This window comes from Ranitomeya imitator, chromosome 3, assembly GCF_032444005.1.
Source record: "Ranitomeya imitator isolate aRanImi1 chromosome 3, aRanImi1.pri, whole genome shotgun sequence".
Classification (NCBI taxonomy): Eukaryota; Metazoa; Chordata; class Amphibia; order Anura; family Dendrobatidae; genus Ranitomeya; species Ranitomeya imitator.
Window position 1 is genome coordinate 96882884 of NC_091284.1, and position 16782 is coordinate 96899665.

At 42.2% G+C, this 16782-nt stretch overlaps 3 protein-coding genes across 8 annotated transcripts in view; 2 read left to right on the plus strand and 1 right to left on the minus strand.

Moving 5' to 3' along the window:
- CRYBA1 (crystallin beta A1) overlaps positions 1 to 16782 on the minus strand; it is a 426252-nt gene that overhangs the window by 276035 nt on the left and 133435 nt on the right. The gene's annotated exons all lie outside the window — the stretch shown is intronic.
- Positions 1 to 16782, plus strand: part of MYO18A (myosin XVIIIA) — a 420009-nt gene that overhangs the window by 84098 nt on the left and 319129 nt on the right. The gene's annotated exons all lie outside the window — the stretch shown is intronic.
- The window catches only part of LOC138671461 (nuclear ubiquitous casein and cyclin-dependent kinase substrate 1-like), a 46255-nt gene continuing 37380 nt past the window's right edge, over positions 7908 to 16782 (plus strand). Inside the window, exon 1 of the mRNA XM_069759643.1 lies at positions 7908 to 8136. Coding sequence (XP_069615744.1) covers positions 7908 to 8136 — 229 coding nt within the window. The remainder of the gene's footprint in view (positions 8137 to 16782) is intronic.

A 16782-nucleotide genomic window follows, 5' to 3' on the forward strand; every position in this document is an offset into this window, starting at 1 on the left:
TTCGCCAATCGGTACACTGGCTGCCCATTCATTATAGGATACAATTCAAAGTACTTGTTCTCACCCACAAAGCTCTTCACAGTGCAGCACCCCCTTACATCTCCTCCCTCATTTCTGTATATCGGCCTAGCCGACCGCTGAGCTCTGCAAACGACTTTCGACTAACCTCTGCACTAATCCGTACCTCCCACTCCCGACTACAAGACCTCTCCCGTGCTGCGCCAATCCTCTGGAATGCTCTACCCCAAGATATTAGGACCATCCACAACTTGCATAGTTTTAGGTGCTCGCTCAAAACTCATTTGTTCAGAGCGGCCTATCACGTTCCCTAATCAATCTCATTTTATGTGTCTGTGTGTGTGTAGCCCATTCACTATCCCCATCTACCCCCCACTCCATGAAGATGGCTGGACCACCATTGTAAATACATAATTGTAAATACACACCTGTACTTTGTATCTCCCCCTCCTCATTGTAGATTGTAAGCTCCCACGAGCAGGGTCGTCTTATTTTGTCTTATTTTGCTTTGTTACTGTATTGTTAACATTGTTACCTATGACTGTTGTGTTTGAAACTGTTAAACTGTAAAGCGCTGCGGAATATGTTGGCGCTATATAAATAAAGATTATTATTATTATTATTATCTTAAAACCTGTTCCATTTACCCATGTAGGGTTGTTTCCGATTCACTTTCTAAAATCTGCTATGATATATGCCGTTTATTCATTTTAAATGCTGTGATTTTGGCAAAAGGGCGTGGAAAACAAAATGTGGCAAAAACGCAGGGTGATCAAACCCTAAAGGGACAGATTTCCTGCAAGCTGGGCTATAATTCTGTGCAGATTCTACAGCTTGGTACCTCCTGGTACAGAGGGCATCTTGTGTAGAGGTAGCCGCCAGATGTTTGTGTCAGTAAAAGCAAATATTACAGTGTGGTGGTGTGTTTTTTTTTTTTTAATTTATTTTTGTATTTTATAATTCTGGGTATCAATGTCTTACTCCACCTATTTCCTCTAGCTCACTTTTTGGAAACCAGTCAGTGAATGATGCAATAAATAATGTATCAGATTTTCCTCACTGTTAGACATTTGACTTTTATAAAACCGTCTCGCATTTCTTTTTTTTTTTTTTTTTAACTACGTGGATTACACCCTCCTCCCAAGTCAGGTGGAACAAAGTAGGTCATAGTGCAAGGAGCGCATACTGGCTGTGGCCTGTCAGGGCGAGGCTCTTATCTGTATGTTAATGGCAGCATTAACAGCAGCTGCGGAGTCCATGACTATAATAAAAATCTATACATACAGTGCATATTGAAGAGCAGGGGTGGGCAATTAACTTACCCAAGGGGCCACCTCAAAAACTGGCACTTCTGTGGAGGGCAGGGGTAAGCAGTTAATTTCCCCAAGGGACCACAGGAGAGAATTTTACTTATGTGGAAGGCAGAACTTATAGGGCTAAAACCAAAGGTGAATCTTCATACGAAATGTATATCTGTTTAGTGTAGCAATCTAATCTAATTTCTCTAATATACTTCAATGATAAATTCCCTAACATACCCTTTTTGTTTGTGATTCCGCACTGCATGCTGGGATAATCAAATGAGCCGTCATCAGGGGGTCCGTGCCGCAGCCTCTGCGCCCTCTCTGAAATGAGGGCAATTGTCTGTAGGAGGCCGGGCTAGTCCTGCTCACCTGATAATGCGTTGGTTGTAAATTCTGACGCATACCCCGTATGAGCTCCCTTTGCTATATTCCTCTGACTGCACAGTGACAGTGCGCTCCTTGCTGGCTCTAAGGAGAAGTGATGACCCGGCAGGGGCCAGTCCAGTCTCTGAAACAGACGACTCTTCATTTCAAGGTGGGGAAAGCCGCTGTGACGGTGACCGCAGCGTCTGCCCCCTACTGTTGTCACATGTGACTATCCCAAAATGCACTTGGCTTCCCAAACAAAAACATAATTGGGATTTTAAAAAAAAACAAAAAGTTACAGTATGGAGAGAACAGTAGAATTAAAAAAAAAAAAAAAAAAAGAATTATATTAGAAAACTGATTAGATTTTAATTAAATAGACATTTAGTATAAAATTCTCCTTAGGTTTCGCATCAGCCTTTAATTCTGCATAATATTAATTTTATCGCAGTTGATTCTATGGTTACCTTTACATGCTTGAAGGATGTTCTTTTAAGATGACGGCCATATTGTTCTAGGAGGTTCCTGGGGAAACTGTGACAAACTGATTTACATTTTGGATTGATTGAGGTCTCACTGTCCTGATTAAGACGTTTGTCGAAACGCGTTGGTGGAAAACGCTGCTCCATGTGTATTATGCTGTAATGTGCTCAATAATTTTATTTTTGGGGTCTACCATAGTATCTGCTTTTTATGGATGGATTAATAAACATTGAATTTTTATGAAAAGGAACTTTATTCCCACTGGATTACACTCCTTCTTTTCATCCCACTTTTTTGGCTTTGTCTGGTATCTAGGAAAGGTGATTGATTTGTGCCTCTGCTGTGTTATTTGCAGCTTGCTTGATGCCTTCTGTGCTTTTTTTTGCCATTTTAATTGGTTTTCCACATTTGATCTCAATGGATAAAAAATGTTAAAACCATAAGTGAAAGTTTGCTTGTTTTCATGCACTACCACAATGTGGTTCCCTAAGAAGCGTTTCTAGGAATAATGAGTGGTAACATATTTTTGGAAGCTGTAGTGGTGCAGTTCTCGCTTCTTTATGATGCAACACGTGGTCACAATGCCTTTTTAGCTGTATTTTTTTTTCCATTCAACATCTATCTACTGGAAGGATTTTGTGTGAAGATTCTTCCAAGTGGCTGAAAGGGGAATGTATCCCCTATATTATTCTTTAATAATGAATAACACACAGCGTAGAATATTTTTTTTTATGGCATTATTATTGATTCAGCCTTCTTGCTTCTACTGACAGTCTTCATAAATGTGCTTTTCGGCAGTCATATGAGCCAAACTGGATCTTGCTTGGTGACCTCTGTAGGGGCATTTTCTAGACATGCTCTGTAACCTGTGCAGAGATCACTGCGCAGGGAAAAGGAAGGATGTGAATATTGGATCCTGTGTTATCCTTATACAGGTGGTAGCTTTCATTTATAATCCTGCCTGTAGTGATAACGAGTAGAAAAGTAAAGACCTCCATATATGTTAGATGGCTGTTGGCCGAACAATGCTGTATCTCGGCTGTCTCCCCCAGAAACAGGAGCATTGCTTGTGTTCTGTGTGAGAAATCCACGGAAATCTTTACTGACTGCTTATCTCCATCAGAACAGAGCGATCAACATCTCCCCTAACAATCAGTTGGCCGGTGCCCCCATAGAGCGTCTGCTGACCCTGTCGATATTGACAGGTGCTACCGACATTAGTTTATGTACGGAGCTTAAGGGCCAATATAGACAAACCAATCCATGCAATTAAAACGACCATCGATGGTCGATTATAAAAGCTGATCGTTGGTCACTTGCTGACCTATTTGCATGGGCAGGTGAAACAGTGAAGGGACAGACTGATTACTAATATGATCATTGCTTCCTTATACAGTATCATGTTATCGGCAGCACATCACCTTTTTACACTTTGTGCTGCCGATAACAATGATTTCCATGCATGCATTTTGCTTGATGGGCAGTTAATTACCGGCTTGTTTAGACCAGACCAATAAACTTATGAATTCACGTTTGTAAATTACTGGCTCTTCTAAATGGTCCATAAGTCTATGTCTAATGCTTCATTCACACATCCGGTGTGTCACTGTCCGAGCACAGACCGGGATGCGTGGACCGCGTCATAGACCTGTGTGAGACTGTTAAAATCAGGTCAGGACCGTCTGTGCTTGGATCGGGACACTGAAGTGTGGATGCAGCATAATAATAATAATAATAATAATAATAATCTTTATTTTTATATAGCGCTAACGTATTCCGCAGCGCCTTACATTTTATTGGGCTTGGAAGTCAGAGTAAAAATGCAGAGTTTTGTTTTATGAATTGTAGTAGTAAGTGTAGTTTTGAAAAAAAATTAACACAAAGTTTTCTGAAGACACAGTCCAATTAATGGGGTGGTCATTTTCTTGGTGGTTTGGGCCTAGTTTTTGCTTACCAGCATATAGTCATGTGTTGTACTTGCTGACGTTAGCACTGCGCCATGATTCTAGTAGAGTAGCACACGACTGCTACAACCACTGATTGGCAGCAGTGGTCATTTTATGTATAGGAGAAGACTAGTGATTTATTTTTTCAATACATGAAAAACAATTATGGTAAAAATGGACACCCGGACCAAACACTGATGAAAATCAGATCCAAGGCACTGATAAACAACCGTCTGTATTTTACCAAAGGTGAAAAATCACTGATGTCTGAATGAGGCCTAAGTGGAAGTTAAGTTCATTAATCCAGTGTTTAAGTCCCATGCACCTTTGATAAATTCTGCCCTTGCCTGTTAGTGCCTCCTATTAGGCCCCCAAACAGTAGCATATCCAAGAATCCCAATGCCTCATAAAATAACCATTCCAAAGTTTGATCTTTATAGCATAGTATTGAAAATTCACAATTGCAAGACCAGGCAACGTTTCTACCATATCTGGCCTATTTTGAGGCTTGAGAAAGGCCAGACATGGCCTAAATGTTGCCCTGTCTTCCCCCATTGTGATTTTTTTTTTTAATAATATGGAACAAAGATCTAACTTTCTAAGGGTTACCCTATAGGGCATCTGGGTTCTTTTAGTTAAGTTCATGGCAAAAGACTCGCGGCTGGTCTGTGCATCACGCTCCGTACTCGGATCGGTTTGGCCTAAGGGCTCATTCAGAAGTCTGATTTTTATAGGGTAAAAACGGACTGATTATTCTGATCAGAGTGGTCCCAGTTTTGCCCCTTTCCGCCATCTCCATTATGACAGTCTGTGTAATTTTTTTTCACAAACCCATTGACTTGCATTACCAGTTTTGATAAGGACTCTCTGATCAAAATATGACATGTCTGACGCTTCTATGGACATGTGAATGGCCCCACAGACTATAACAGGTTTTTCACGGATAGCACTCGTTTGTGAAAATCGGACGTTCTTCGTTGTGGAAATGTTGGTGCTGAATGAATTGATTGAAGAAACGAGTAGTCATTGTATTTTTTTCTTTTTTTTAAATGCCGATATTTTACAGATTCCTTCACTGTATCCTCATAGTGAAAGAGGAAACAGCTTGTGTGAGCTGCTGGAATGAGAGGAATTTCTGTATGATCATTTCTGCTGAATTTCACAATCCCCGTCCCGGCATCGCTGAGGGAGTCGGTGGCGTGTGTAGACTTAAATCATTTTGCATAATATCTGAAGGTGGATCAGATTCCTCTGCTCTAATTACAATGATGTTTTGGCAGAGATTACAGTTCTCCCTCTGTTCCCAAACCTTTTTTCCCCTCTTATTGTTGTGAATGTGTTGAACAGTGATGACAGAATAACCTATGGGTGCTTTGTTGTGGTGTATAGCAAGCGTGGCTTTCAGAATGGAAATCTGTGAGGTAAAAAGAATAATGGAACCGGCTACTGTGACGTAGACCAGAGGTCCCCAACTCCAGTCCTCAAGGCCCACCAACAGGTCATGTTTTCAGGATTTCCTTTGCATTGCACAGGTGATGCAGTTATTACCTGGACAAGACTAAGGAAATCCTGAAAACATGACCTGTTGGTGGGCCTTTAGGACTGGAGTTGGGGACCTCTGACGTAGACGGGTGAAGACGCGGCCTCCGGGTCATGAGATGTGGTTATGAGGAGCATTTTATGCTTTTATTTATCGATTTCTTAATGTGTAAATCTTATTATACATTTATTTCACTTCACTATTGATTGCTGTAATGTCCTTAGCCCTATGGACGACATGTCTCTCCTCCATGCTTTGCACTACTGCATTGTGAAAACTGCAATATTACATAGGTAGAAAATAAACCTAGATCCAAAAAGTTCAACCTTTCTCCACCAATGTTGAATAATTCTGGTTAGCAAAACTGCTGAAAAGCACTTTGAAGTCCAATGAATCCTTTTGGACAAAAGATTTAGAGACCCATTTGCCATTTTTGTTGTTTCTTTTAAGTAACTTTATTTTTTTTTATTTTTTGCCTTGTACAATTTAACTTTTTTTTGCGTCAAATTCTTCAAATTGTTGCCATGTGGTTCATGATTTTTTTTTTGTACTTTACCTTTTTGTGTGCCTTTTTAGTGCAAAAACTCATTTTCTATTTTTCTCAAAAGCTTCAGATGTACAAGAAAATCACTCTAGGGGAGTCCTGGAGTACATTTCTGAATAAAATGTAAAGTGATTTTTAAAAGTCACCATTGATCCGTCCGCTGCAGAGATCTGGAAAAGACTCATAGGGGAAAAAAATAAAATGCATGTCACTTCTTTGAAGCTGCTCCTGATGGAATTCACTCCAAGCTGGGCTCTGATAAATCAGAAGACTGCGAGAAACTCTTCCAGGGGGGGAAAAAAAAAAATTTCAAAAGCTCTTTAAAACCACTTCAGAATAAGAAAAATTCTCCAAACAAGGAGCGTTTCCAGAAGTGGTTTCCACTTGAAAAACTTAAATTTTTTTTTCATGCCTAAAAAAAAAAAAAAACAACTCAGCACATACACACAGCCTTACTTTTCTGAAGCAAGTGTATTTTTTTTTTCAGCAGCAGCCGTGCCTTTCACCTCCACGAATATGAAGCTCCAGCTGGATTCTTCTAACCCCAGGTTGTTGGTGTTATTAGTCTAATCTTACTTTGTGGTTCATTTGTATTTCATCTTTTTTATTGTATGGAGGAAATTAAAATTCTAAAATGTTATTTCTTATACACATAAGTGAAATTTGTCCATGCGCATATGTACGTGGTCGTGTTCGACCATCTGATGTGATTTTTAACCTGAGCCTGGCAGTGGATTCATTCTGGCAGCATGAATCTGAGACTCTGACATGTTGCTGTGAAAAGCCGTGGGCGGGATGATGCGAATAGGATGACTAGTCCAAGAGGCAGGTCCCTGGCTTCTTCTCTCCTCCCCACTCATTGTATGTATGTGTGTGATTTATGCAGACCTGTCTGTCAAAATGAGGCCGCCGGGGACCTGCCTTTTGGTACAGTCATCTCAGTTGCATCATCCCTGACCAACTTTTAACAGTATGTTTTCTCTGAAATGCTGCAATAACAGCACTTGTCCCTAGAGCCATTTAACATACCAGATCCTTTGTTTTCATGTGATATAAGCCATTGCTAGAGGAGTCTGGCAGCAGCTTATTTCTCTCCCACCATCGAGAACACATGTATTGGGGGAGTCGGGAAGAATAACCGTCAGGCGACAGCTGTAGGTGTACGGGCAATTTTTGCCCCTTTTGTTCAACTATGTTTCTTTAGCTTAAAGTCCATCCACGTGGGACATATTTTTGTCTGCAAACTATAAAAATTTGTTGCTGATTTTTCTGTACGTTGGCCACAAATTTCACCCCTTGCTTTGCATATTGTAAAATCCACAGTGAAAATCCAACTGTTGACTTTCTGACTGAGCAGATCTCGAAATGTTATTTTTCCGGCGCCTCAGTGACCATTTACTGTTTGTTCATTCTCCTCATTGGGGAAGGTTTAGCCCTTCTATTATTTTTACTTCTGGGAAACATCAGCAAGAAGTCACTTGCAAAACAAAATACTTTTGTAACTGGACTATCAAGATTGTAAAGAAAAGAAAAACTGGTTTGGCTGCTTGGGTTGTCATAGGGACAACAACAGCAAAAAAGTAAGACTTTATAGTCTTTTATGGAAATTCCTTTTTTTTTCTTTTTTATCTGTCAATTTGTGATGAGCGAACTTGCTCAGATAAGTTGTTATCCGAGCATGCTTGTGTGCTAACAGTGTCTTCGGCATGCTAGAAAAATATGTTCGACTCCCCACGGCTGCAGTCTCGCGGCTGTTCAACAGACAAGACATGAAGACTCGAACATATTTTTTGAGCATGCCGAAGATACTCGATACACAAGCAGAGAACGCCTTATCAGAGCACGTTCGCTCATCACTACTGTCTAGTCAACAAGATGAAGTACCCACCCAGCTGCAGCTGAATGGTGCTGGGTATAGTGATCAAGTGTACGCGGGTATTGTGGAGGACGGATAGTAGTGCCAGTCCCCACGACTAGTGCTGCCACATGGTAGTGGAGAAGGGATAGTGCATATTCCCACAACTAGTGCTGCCATATGGTAGTGGAGAAGGGATAGTAGAGGATATCCCCACGACTAGTGCTGCCACATAGTTGTGGAGGAGGGATAGTAGAGGATATCCCCACGACTAGTGCTGCCACATGGTAGTGGAGAAGGGATAGTGCATATTCCCACGACTAGTGCTGCCATATGGTAGTGGAGAAGGGATAGTAGAGGATATCCCCACGACTAGTGCTGCCACATAGTTGTGGAGGAGGGATAGTAGAGGATATCCCCACGACTAGTGCTGCCACATGGTTGTGGAGGAGGGATAGTAGAGGATATCCCCACGACTAGTGCTGCCACATGGTTGTGGAGGAGGGATAGTAGAGGATATCCCCACGACTAGTGCTGCCACATGGTTGTGGAGGAGGGATAGTAGAGGATATTCCCACGACTAGTGCTGCCACATGGTTGTGGAGCAGGGATAGTAGAGGATATCCCCACGACTAGTGCTGCCACATGGTTGTGGAGCAGGGATAGTAGAGGATATCCCCACGACTAGTGCTGCCAAATGGTTGTGGAGGAGGGATAGTAGAGGATATCCCCACGACTAGTGCTGCCACATGGTTCTGGAGCAGGGATAGTAGAGGATATCCCCACGACTAGTGCTGCCACATGGTGCCTCTGCTCAGCACTGTATTACAGGGGTATGCTCCCCAGGCAGCAGTGAGACTATGGGAGGTTGGCTCTAAAGTTTTGCACTGGGGGCTTGCCCAGTGTTTTGTTTTTTTTTTTAAATTTTTTTCTAGTCATCTGGAAGACTGAAAAACAATATGTGAAATCTGAGGCATATGGCGATACACAGGCCTCATTTAGGCATGTGGATTGGAGAGCATGTTGGGAGTTGTAGTTTTGGAACAGCTGAGAAGCCTCAGGTCAGATCATTTGCAGACAGATCTTACAGGCTAAAAAAGATATTGATCAAATCTTTTGCCATCGGCTCCTGGTGCTGATCAGTGAGAAGGTTTGGGGTCTTCACAGCCTGGCCATTATCTCGAGCTGCGGACAGTTGGTAGGGAAATCCCGATATAAAATATTAAATGTGGCGAATATCAGATGAGAATTCTGCCGCCTTTCAGCTAAAATCACTGTTTCTAAATCTGTGGTTCCTGATTGGCGTAACTTAGGCTAAAAACAAGGATGCGATTCAATGAATTGTCCTAATTTTCCTTTTGCACCCTTTCAATAGTGAGCGATGCCAGAAGTGTTTAATAGCCACTTACCTTTGCTCTGCTGTGACCATTGTAAATGGAGGCTGCAGGTAAAAGAAACTTTGCATAAATCATCAGTGCAAGGGAGTAAAAGAAACCATATAATATATTTTATTAGAGAAATCTTAGGCTATGTGCACAGGATTTTTTGCGTTTTTTTTGGCCACTTAAAAAAAGGCATACATAAGCATCCCATGATTTTTAATGCATTCTGCAATTTTTGTGCACATGATGCGTTTTTTTCCGAGAAAGAAAAAAACGCATCGTGGTAAAAATCGCAGCGTGTTCATTAATTTTGCGGATTTTTCGCGTTTTTGCTGCTATTTTAATACATTGGGAAGCTCCGGTGAGTATAATCTAACCTCTTTTTCTCATCTTTCAGGATACATTGGGGGCTTATCTACAGCATTCCAGAACGCTGTAGATAAACCCCTGATGCCGGTGGGCTTAGCTCATCTTCGATTTTGGGGGTGACAGGTTCCCTTTAAATTCATGCACTCTTAAAATGATGGTCATCTATTGATAAGTCTCAGCGATGAGGTTTTCTGAAGTTAATATTTCCTTGCTATCGTGAATGTGATCTTCACAGATAAATGAAGGAATGTATATGGAATGTAAAATAAAAAAAATAGAATTAATTCATATCTCTCGAGTTCATGGAATTTTACAATAGTGAAAATCCCCATAAAAGGATAAAAAGAATTAGTGTAAACCTATTAAAGGTCTAATGCTGTGTGTTGTCGCCCTCTAGTGACTGCAGTCTGATCTGTTCATTTCTAGTTGTGTGTGGACTTATGCAGTGTATATAACGTTATAGCTTTAATATAGCTCATCGGTAATGGTACCAATGTGTAAACTGATGTGTACCCTTATGTAAAATTAAATACAATGTCAGCAATTGAGGAGAAACAAGGTACAAGTTTAGAGTTTAACCCCAGTCCTGCTGCTGTCAGCTGTATCTTGCAGTTACGGTAAATATCTGCATTTAATACAGGGTAAAAAAAACCCTCCATGTTCTTTAAAAATGTTGTTATACTCCCGTATGATTTGAGCACCATTCCAGCAATGTTGGTGCTGGCTCTCCCTGGGGCTCCTGCGATTTTATGTCACACGCGCCCTGCAGACAATCGACGTTTGCTTCCCTTTCACTTCCTTCATATGGAACGGACACCCGGAATACGTAAGCGCTGCGGAGGGTTTGTCTGAAAGGTTTTCCTGTTTGCGGGATCAGGCATTAAATATACAATTCTCATACATTTATAATACATCTGCACGACTTACACAGAACCTGTCATCACGGTTTAGTATGTTAAAGTAAAGGTACGGCCATATTGGCGCTTTTCTTCTGACTCAATAGATACCTTTATGGAAGAAATCCGCATCCTGGTCCTTGTTTAATTCCCATTAGATGGTTTGGTGCATTGGAGCGGGACTTCAGGGTGGGACTGTGGGTAGGATTTTCAGCTCTGCCGCGGCCCCTCTGCATTTGTACGAGACTCCTTTTTTCAAAGTTTGTGATAGCGCCTCCCTTGCCGCTTGCGTATATTCATCTTCAGCAAAGTGGCGAAGCATGCGCTGATTCAGACCTCGGGCCAATGGTGAGCTGAGATCTCAATCTGTGCATGTGCCACAACCGGTGCCATTTTGCTGAAGACCACTGGATGTCAATCTGTGCATGTCCCACCACCGGTGCCATTTTGCTGAAGACCACCGGATGTCAATCTGTGCATGTGCCACCACCGGTGCCATTTTGCTGAAGACCACCGGATGTCTAGATCTACATCTCTGGACCAGATATCACTTCCCTTCTAACCAGAATCCCTCAATGTCTGTCCACTATTTCATCCTTCTTCTCCGATAGATTTCTCAAACTTAACATGGACAAAACAGAATTCATCATCTTTCCCCCATCTCACGCGACCCCCCCAACGAACCTATCCATTACAGTAAATGGCTGCCCACTCTCCGCAGTCCCACAAGCTCGCTGCCTCGGGGTAATCCTTGACGCTGATCTCTCCTTCAAACCACATATCCAAGCCCTTTCCACTTCCTGCCGACTGCAACTCAAAAATATTTCACAAATCCGTTCATTCCTCAACCATGAATCTGCAAAAACCCTAGTCCATGCCCTCATCATCTCTCGCCTTGACTACTGCAACCTCCTGCTCTGTGGCCTCCCCTCTAACACTCTCGCACCCCTCCAATCTATTCTAAACTCTGCTGCCCGACTAATTCACCTGTCCCCCCGCTATTCCCCGGCCTCTCCCCTCTGTCAATCCCTTCACTGGCTCCCCATTGCCCAGAGACTCCACTACAAAACCCTAACCATGACGTACAAAGCCATCCACAACCTGTCTCCTCCATACATCTGTGACCTCGTCTCCCGGTACTTACCTACCTGCAACCTCCGATCCTCACAAGATCCCCTACTCTACTCCCCTCTTATCTCCTCTTCCCACAATCGTATACAAGATTTCTCTCGCGTATCACCCCTACTCTGGAACCCTCTACCACAACACATCAGACTCTCACCTACCATCGAAACCTTCAAAAAGAACCTGAAGACCCACCTCTTCAGACAAGCCTACAATCTGCAGTAACCACCGATCAACCAAACCGCTGCATGACCATCTCTACCCTCACCTACTGTATTCTCACCCATCCCTTGTAGATTGTGAGCCCTCGCGGGCAGGGTCCTCATTCCTCCTGTACCAGTTATGACTTGTATTGTTTAAGATTATTGTACTTGTTTTCATTATGTATACCCCTCCTCACATGTAAAGCGCCATGGAATAAATGGCACTATAACAATAAATAATAATAATAATAATAATAATAATGTCAATCTGTGCATGTGCCACCACCGGTGCCATTTTGCTGAAGACCACCGGATGTCAATCTGTGCATGTGCCACCACCGGTGCCATTTTGCTGAAGACCGCTGGATGTCAATCTGTGCATGTGCCACCACCTGTGCCATTTTGCTGAAGACCGCTGGATGTCAGTCTGTGCATGTGCCGCCACTGGTGCCATTTTGCTGAAGACCACCGGATGTCAATCTGTGCATGTGCCGCCACCGGTGCCATTTTGCTGAAGACCACCAGATGTCAATCTGTGCATGTGCCACCACCTGTGCCATTTTGCTGAAGACCACCGGATGTCAATCTGTGCATGTCCCACCACCGGTGCCATTTTGCTGAAGACCGCTGGATGTCAATCTGTGCATGTCCCACCACCGGTGCCATTTTGCTGAAGACCGCTGGATGTCAATCTGTGCATGTGCCACCACCGGTGCCATTTTGCTGAAGACCGCTGGATGTCAATCTGTGCATGTGCCACCACCTGTGCCATTTTGCTGAAGACCGCTGGATGTCAATCTGTGCATGTGCCACCACCGGTGCCATTTTGCTGAAGACCACCGGATGTCAATCTGTGCATGTGCCACCACCGGTGCCATTTTGCTGAAGACCACCGGATGTCAATCTGTGCTTGTGCCACCACCGGTGCCATTTTGCTTAAGACCACTGGATGACAATCTGTGCATGTGCCACCACCGGTGCCATTTTGCTGAAGACCACCGGATGTCAATCTGTGCTTGTGCCACCACTGGTGCCATTTTGCTGAAGACCACTGGATGACAATCTGTGCATGTGCCACCACCGGTGCCATTTTGCTGAAGACCGCCGGATGTCAATCTGTGCATGTGCCACCACCAGCCCCATTTTGCTGAAGACCACTGGATGTCAATCTGTGCTTGTGCCACCACCGGTGCCATTTTGCTGAAGACTACTAAGACATTAATGTGCGCATGTGCCATCAGCAGCAAGTGTGGCGCTAGTGCGAAATTTTAAAAAGGAGGCTTGTACAAGGACTAAGAGGCCGCGGCAGAGCCGAAAACTCTACCTGCAGTCCTGCCCCAAGGTCTCACCCTGATGCACAAAGAGGATATTGCACCAAAACATCTAACACGAATTAAACAAGAACCAGAATGTGGATTTCTTCCCTACAGGTATGTATTACTTCAATATAAAAGCGCTACTATGGCCATACCTTTATTTTACCATACTTAATCACGATGACAGGTTCCTTTTTAAACAATCATTGTTATCGGTAGCACATCACCCCTGGTAAATGGAGTCGGTGCTGCTGATAGGATGTTTTATTATGGGAACCTGATAGTTCTGTCATTGTCTGTTAGTCTATGTAGCCCACTGAACAAGTAACGAATGTATTGGGAATAGTTTCTAGTCACTAATTTAATGGTACATAGATGGCCCGGAATTGACACATCTAAATGCAGCATTGCTCTGATTTTGGAGTTTCCCATTTAAAATCGAGCTGAACTTTCAAAAAAAGAAAAAAAAAAAAAAGTAATTCCATGTAAGATACTTTGTGTTAAATCTTATTAGAGAAATCCGCTTGTCCACTTATCCGACACTATTTCTATTCTCTGTTTCCTTAAGGCTGCTTTCACACATCAGTTTTTTGCCATCAGGCACAATCCGGCGAATTTTGATAAAAAGGTTGCCGCTGGATCCGTTTTTTTTCATAGACTTGTAGTAGCGCCGGATTGTGACATCTCTTAGCCAGCGTAAGTACATGTGGGGGTTGCCTGGTTGCTAGGGAATCCCCACATCTACTTATGCTGGCTATTAGATGTAAATCATTCAGCTGCGGCAAGAAAAACTAAATCTCCGAGCACTAAAAAATACTCGGAGGACACCCGAGCGTGCTTGGGAAATCTCGAGTAACGAGTATATTCGCTCATCACTAATGGCATATACTATTGATGTGCTGTCACTTTCTCAGATTGAGATACTGACTTTTAATATTTATTTTTACGCAATAAAGCCTCTTCAGATCTTTAATCAGTTGTCTGTTCACTTTTTTTTTGTTTACTACAGGGACTAACAAGACATCTTTGTTGTACTGCTCATATACTGCCACAAGATGGCGCAGTAAGCCTGTGTGTGGTCGCTGCTTGGCGCAGTACTGGGCTTCCTTTCTCTGATTTTTAACCAATCCAGCGTGTAGCGTAGCTGAAAAATCCTCTTGCGCATTGCTAGGCACGCAGAACTATTAACCCTCCGTCACATACAATATTCAGACTAACCAGTTCACATACAATGTGCCTGTCAGGCGCCTGCTGGAAAAATACCTATAATATCTAATGTTTGCAATTTCAGTGCTCTAAAAGTGATCAGTGACCTTCATAGGGATGTAATAAAAGAGACTACACATAATCAGTTGCAAAAAAAAACATTTACTTAACATAAAACTAATACCGTAACTATGAAATACAAACTTTTCAAAACTCCCGCCAAATAGTCCCCAGTTCGACTCTCTCAAAAAAATGTACAAAGAAAATTTTTGAACACAAACTTAATTTTAAGGTACCTTAAGTACTATTAAAAACATATTCAATCAGAAGTAGATGCTGAGGTTTCCCCAGAAAAGTCACACTTGCAGAGCAAATAGCAAGAATTACACACCATTTTTGCATGTGTCAGGCAAATTGCTTTATGACATTTGAGACATTCATAATTTGAAAGCCTTCTGGTTCCGCTTTCCGTTTGGCAGGTGGTGCATCTCCTTCTTTTGTGATGTGGTGCAGATGGTGACTTTTCACCATCATCTTCTGGGCGGAACCTTTTGAGCTGAACTTGAAGGCGAGAGGGGATACCGATTGTTTTCACGCTTCTCCTGCGTAGCTCTCCAAGTAGTAGTTCATGGGCCAATTTTTTCAGATACAATCGTCTACGGAGTGGTTCAAGCTTGTTTTCAAGATAAATTACTTGTGAATTTATACCACCCAAATTCAACATAGCAAAAAATATGACCATTGGCCAGCGTTTGATGTTTCTGCTGACGTTGAAAGTGGAGCACATCTGATCTGCTGTATCCACACCCCCTTTGGTGGCATTGTAAAATGTAATTATCTCCGGTTTTTTTTCTGCCCCAGTCCCAGGATCGATGGCAGCATCATCATGAAGTGTTGATAGAAGAAGTACGATTTTTTTGGCATGTGGTACATAGGAAACTAAAGCCTTTCCATTATGGAATGCAAACATACTGCTGTACTGTTGTCTCTCTTTCACACTTACAATCTGTGGCGGCAATTCCCTTTTGTTTTTTCTTACAGTTCCCACATATGACAGCTTCTGAATTTTCAGATAATCAATCAGATCACAACTTGTAAACCAATTGTCAGCTGTAATATTGCGACCCGATCCAAATAAGGGTTCAGCCAGTCTTTTTACAACATCAATGGGTTTGTTGCTCACACAGTAAGGACCTTCTGGTTGTTTTCCTGCATAAACTTCCAGGTTGTAAGTGTAGGTCTTACTGGCATCAACAAGGGCATACATTTTTATTCCATATTTGTTTGGCTTTGATGGAATATATTGACGAAAGGCACATCTACCACGAAAACCAGGGAGCATTTCGTCAATAGTGAGATTCTCTCCAGGGTAATAACTTTGTTTACAGTTTACAACAAATCTTTGAAATATATCACGAATTGGAGCAAGTCGGTCATGTGCTTTGCGTTCGGTTCGGGTAGTTCTGTCGTCAAACCGAAGGCAACGAATTAGAATCTTGAATCTGTTTATGGACATAACAAGGCTAAATTTTTCAACTCCATCCCCATCTTTACCCCAAAGTTCCTCCAAACTTTGTCTATTTGCCCTATAAGCTCCTGCAAGGTACAGTAATCCAAAAAAAGCACGCAGTTCTATTTCATCTGTGGGCTTGATGGTTCTGTTGCAGATGTACTTGTCCTTTATAATGTCTATATATTGGTTGGTATATGTGACAATAGAGTCCAGAATGTCATCTGTAAATATACTGTTCCAGCATTCAACTGCAGTTTTTGCATTACGTGCAGTTCCTATTACTGCAGGAAGGTGAGTAATAATGTTTAAAGGTTCTCTACGTTTTTTCTGGAATGGCTTCTTGTTCCATTTAGTATTTTTATCTTTTCCAATATAATATGATCCAACTTCTTCATCCTCACCACTGTCACCATCTTGCTCTGTTTCAGAATCCAGGACACATTCTTCCACCTCATCATGAGAATCAATCTCACTTTCCTCTCCTAAATCCTCATTCAGTGTGAGGTCTCTATCATCTAACAGCATGTTTGTTACTTCCTCAACATCAAGTTGTTTGGATAAATTGTACATTTTCCTCTCCATTTCAGCAGATAATCTGAAGCAAGAGAAGGAATATGTTAGGGAACTACTGTATATGCCTGAGCAGCACACTTTCTTTTATAAAATCTCCCTTATTTCTATGAAATATCCTCACATTTTGTGCTATACATTCATAA